The 3,922-nt window shown below is 40.4% G+C and overlaps 1 protein-coding gene across 2 annotated transcripts in view; it reads right to left on the reverse strand.

Annotated features, from left to right (window-relative positions):
* Positions 1-3,922, reverse strand: part of LOC111864198 (hemicentin-1) — a gene marked incomplete at its 5' end in the record, with an annotated part of 147,354 nt that overhangs the window by 52,563 nt on the left and 90,869 nt on the right. For both annotated transcript variants that reach the window (XM_033751343.1, XM_023851272.2), the window contains 1 exon segment: positions 3,125-3,282. In XM_033751343.1, the coding sequence (XP_033607234.1) occupies positions 3,125-3,282 (158 nt within the window).

Genomic DNA, 3,922 nt, shown 5'->3' on the forward strand with positions numbered 1-3,922 from the left:
TGGACATGAGGTTGAAGGAGCATCAGCGGCACATCCGTCTCGAACAACCGGACAAGTCGGCCGTAGCTGAACACAGCATCGATCTGGGACACCGCATTCAGCTTCAGAATACCTCCATCCTCGCCACCAAGACCCACTATATGGATCGCATCATTAGGGAGGCAATTGAGATTGAACTGCATCCAGGAAATATGAACAGAGAGGGGGGGGGTTTGTCTCAGCAAGTCTTGGAAACCTCTGATCTGTTCTCTTAGAAAACCCCCACCGGGATATGACGCCAGATCCAGAAGGCCACACAGGCCATGACCAACCAACATAACAACCACCCCCACCCCCCTCAGCTTACGGATTAGTGCCCAGCCTTTAACCTTGCCTTTCTCTCCCCTACACAAAAACACGCTTGTCCCAGCTCCCTTCCCCTACCCCTCCCACACTACTGCTTTCACTTGTATACTTGCCCTTCCCCCCTACCCTCTCTGCTCTCACACAGCTGTGTATATTTCCACACAGTCTGCTTTTACCGGTTCTCACGGTCTCTTCGCTTTGCAGATTTCTTATATTTTTTCTTCTACCCTGAAGATGGAGGCGATACGTTCCTCCGAAACGTCGGTTAACACCACATATACACGGTGCCAAATCCCTGAAGACTGCTTTCTTCATACACTTATCATGCTTGAAATGTTACGATCTTTCCCTTGTAATTCAAGATTTAACCCATTTAATTTTGAGGTGATATCTGTCAAGAAAGCTAAATCTAGTAGTCATGATATTTCATCAAGTTCTTGACAATATTGGCCAGGCGATGATTTCAGAAAGTCCCTGACCTCATCCAGAAGACAGAAAAATCGTTCCAGTGTTTTCCCCTGCTAAGCCACCTTATGTCTGCATGGAAAATTATGTCACCATGCTCAGTGTCCGACACATTCAAAAGATTTCTGAACAATCGATGACGAGTAGAAGATGATCTGATATAATTTACCACACGAGTTACTACATTCATAACATGGTCGAACTTCAAAACCTTTGCGCATAAAGCTTCCTCGTGGATAATGCAGTGATAAGAAAGAACACTGGGAAATGATTCATCCTTAGCACAAAGAACAAGAAACCCATTGTTCCTACCAGTAATTGAAGGCGCCCCATCTGTAGTTATAGCAACAAGTTTTGAAAGTGGTAAGTTACATTCTTTCACAAATTTAAGGAACACATTAAATATGTCTTTTCCCCTAGTACATTCAAGAAGTGGCAGCAGTTTAACGAACTCTTCCTTTACCGTAAAATCGCCAAAAACAAGTCTAACAAATACACATAATTGTGCAACATCCGATATATCAGTGCTTTCATCAAGCTGGAGTGAAAAATATTCACATGATTGCAAATCCTGATGTAGTTGAGATTCCAGATTATCAGAAATCTGTTCAACTCGTCTAGCAACAGTTTGGTGAGACAACTGAAGTCCTTTGATAGAAGACATAAGTGCAGATTTATCTGTGTGATCATCGAACAGAGACTTGCAGGCACTGATCATAGCTTCTTTAACTATTTCCCCATCACTGAAAGGTTTTTTCCTTTTAGCTAGCACATGACAGATTTTACAAAAAGCTATTGTTATGTTACTAATTTGCTGGATAGGCTTTGTAAATACACATTGTTGCAAGGTTAATTTAGATTTTAGGTCTTTCACCTTTTGTTTTCTTAGTTCAGATTTCACAGGAAATTCAGTGTTGAAGTTTCTATGGTTAGTCAAAAAATGTCGCTCTACATTACTTTTTTTAGGAACAGATATGCTACCATTACACAATAAACACACAGGTTTTCCTCTGTATTCAATAAAACAATACTGCTCCTCCCATCCACTGTTAAAACTATAACTTCTTTGTCTTTCAGCCATATCAAGAATAGCTATATAAAATAGTACTGCTTATTTGCTCAATAATTTGAAGCACAATAACTAAAATACACTGACAACTGTGTAACTAGTTGAATGTACTATTTGTCACAACACAAGACACATAACAACTGAACTATGGTCGTCACAAACTCGCAAATAATACTGAATGTTTGGCTGAAGAAAGCAAACTTGGAAATATAGCTACTACCAATTTCCATTAGTGTACGACCCTCTTAATAACTTCTTATTGTTTGCAGCATCGCTTTGTTGGGATTAAAGTAACTTTGATTCATATTGCCGATGAGTTTAGAAATTGGCGAAATTATGGTAAGCTGGGCCCCATAGTCATGTTCGTGTCGGTGAATATGTTTGCCCTGCTGATCACAGAAAATTTTATGGTACCTTGACCATAAATCCGAAATCCATGAAAGCCGATTCAGTGGGGACTTGTGACTGTTTGAGGGGGGTTAAAATACCGCTAGGGAAAATTACCTGATCTTGAGAGGACGATGGTTTCTCTAGTGAAAAAAGAATTAAGACTGGGGTTGTTAGCAAGGGAGAAAAGAAACAGGCATACATTTTCAAGCAATGTTTAATACTGTACCATGCTTCAAGGAAATTTTGTGAAAATATTTAACAGTACTCAGACGTTCAAAAATGCCTCATCTTACAATTTGAATTAATATTAAAAATCGGGTCAATTATATGTGCTTACGGAGGGCGCCAGAAAAATATATCACGGGCGCCACGTTGGACAGGGCTGCCCTAAGCTATGATGAAGGTCATCAAGCCCCTATACTTCTGTTTCAGGAACATTAGAATGCAGTGCAGGTTCATGTATGCTCAACTGCACAAATGCATTTCTTGGCAACAGCCGCACAGCTGGACAAAAAAGAGAGACACTGCCCTAAAATTTGCTTTAATTTTTGCAGCTGTTCCTGTACATGCTCTTGCCATCATTACAGTCTGATGGGACACAGTCATCTACTGAGATTTACGGGAGAATGTTGAGTTATCTCAGGGGTGATTCTTCTTCTCAGTATTTAGAATCCACTAAGTCTGTGATTTCCTAAACTGCAGCTTATTGAGCTTATACGTAAACCTGGCACTGATTATACTCTTGTTTCAAGAATATGGGAAGACATTTTTTCAACTATCTGTATATGCACTTATGGACCTAAAGTTACAAAGAGCTCTTCCATGCAAGATTCACAGAAATTAAATTAGAAATACCTGGACACTTATGTGAGTTGCAGTCTTTGAAGTCCACGTCTGGCCCAATGCACTCTTTACCGCCAAAGGCTGGAGGAGGATTGTTACACATCCTGGACCTGTGTTTTGTGCCATTATTACATGAGGCTGAACATGGACTCCAGTCTGACCACTCAGACCTGTATACAGTAAAGGATATTTAGTGAGAACCATAGTCTGTCCAGTCACTGCACAAAACAAGGGTTATCACTCATGACTTCTCCTCTTAACCATTTCATTAGAGTACTGTTAACTATATGCTCCTAGCTTTTACTTAAGCCTTTTGCGCGGTCATTTAAATTCCGCGGCCGTCTCTCCAGCAGTAATATATTCAGCTGGCCATTTAAATTTTGCTCGAAAATGATTTATTCATCATTGTTCTTAAATTCTATAAGATAGGAACATGAAACTTTCACTAAAATGATCTTAAAAGGTGGTTTTATAACCTTACCTTATAATATGAGCGCCCGGTATCTCGGCAATGGAAGCAGTTTGTTTAGAATTTGAGCAGTGAATGGTATGCCTTGAAGCATGAAACTTTCACTAAAATGATCTTAAAAGATGGTTTTATAACCTTGCCTTATAATATGAGCGCCCGGTATCTCGGCAAAGGAAGCAGGTGGTTCAGAATTTGAGCGGAGTATGGTACGCATTGAAGCATTCTACTATACACAGCGCTGTCTCACATTCACCACACCAGTACTGCGTATCTCTCATTTGGCTCTTTTTTCCGTAAACCAAACATCTTCTGTGCGGCCTTGCCTTCTTCCCCGTGGGGGG

Source organism: Cryptotermes secundus, unplaced genomic scaffold (genome assembly GCF_002891405.2).
Source record: "Cryptotermes secundus unplaced genomic scaffold, Csec_1.0 scaffold2898, whole genome shotgun sequence".
Lineage (NCBI taxonomy): Eukaryota > Metazoa > Arthropoda > Insecta > Blattodea > Kalotermitidae > Cryptotermes > Cryptotermes secundus.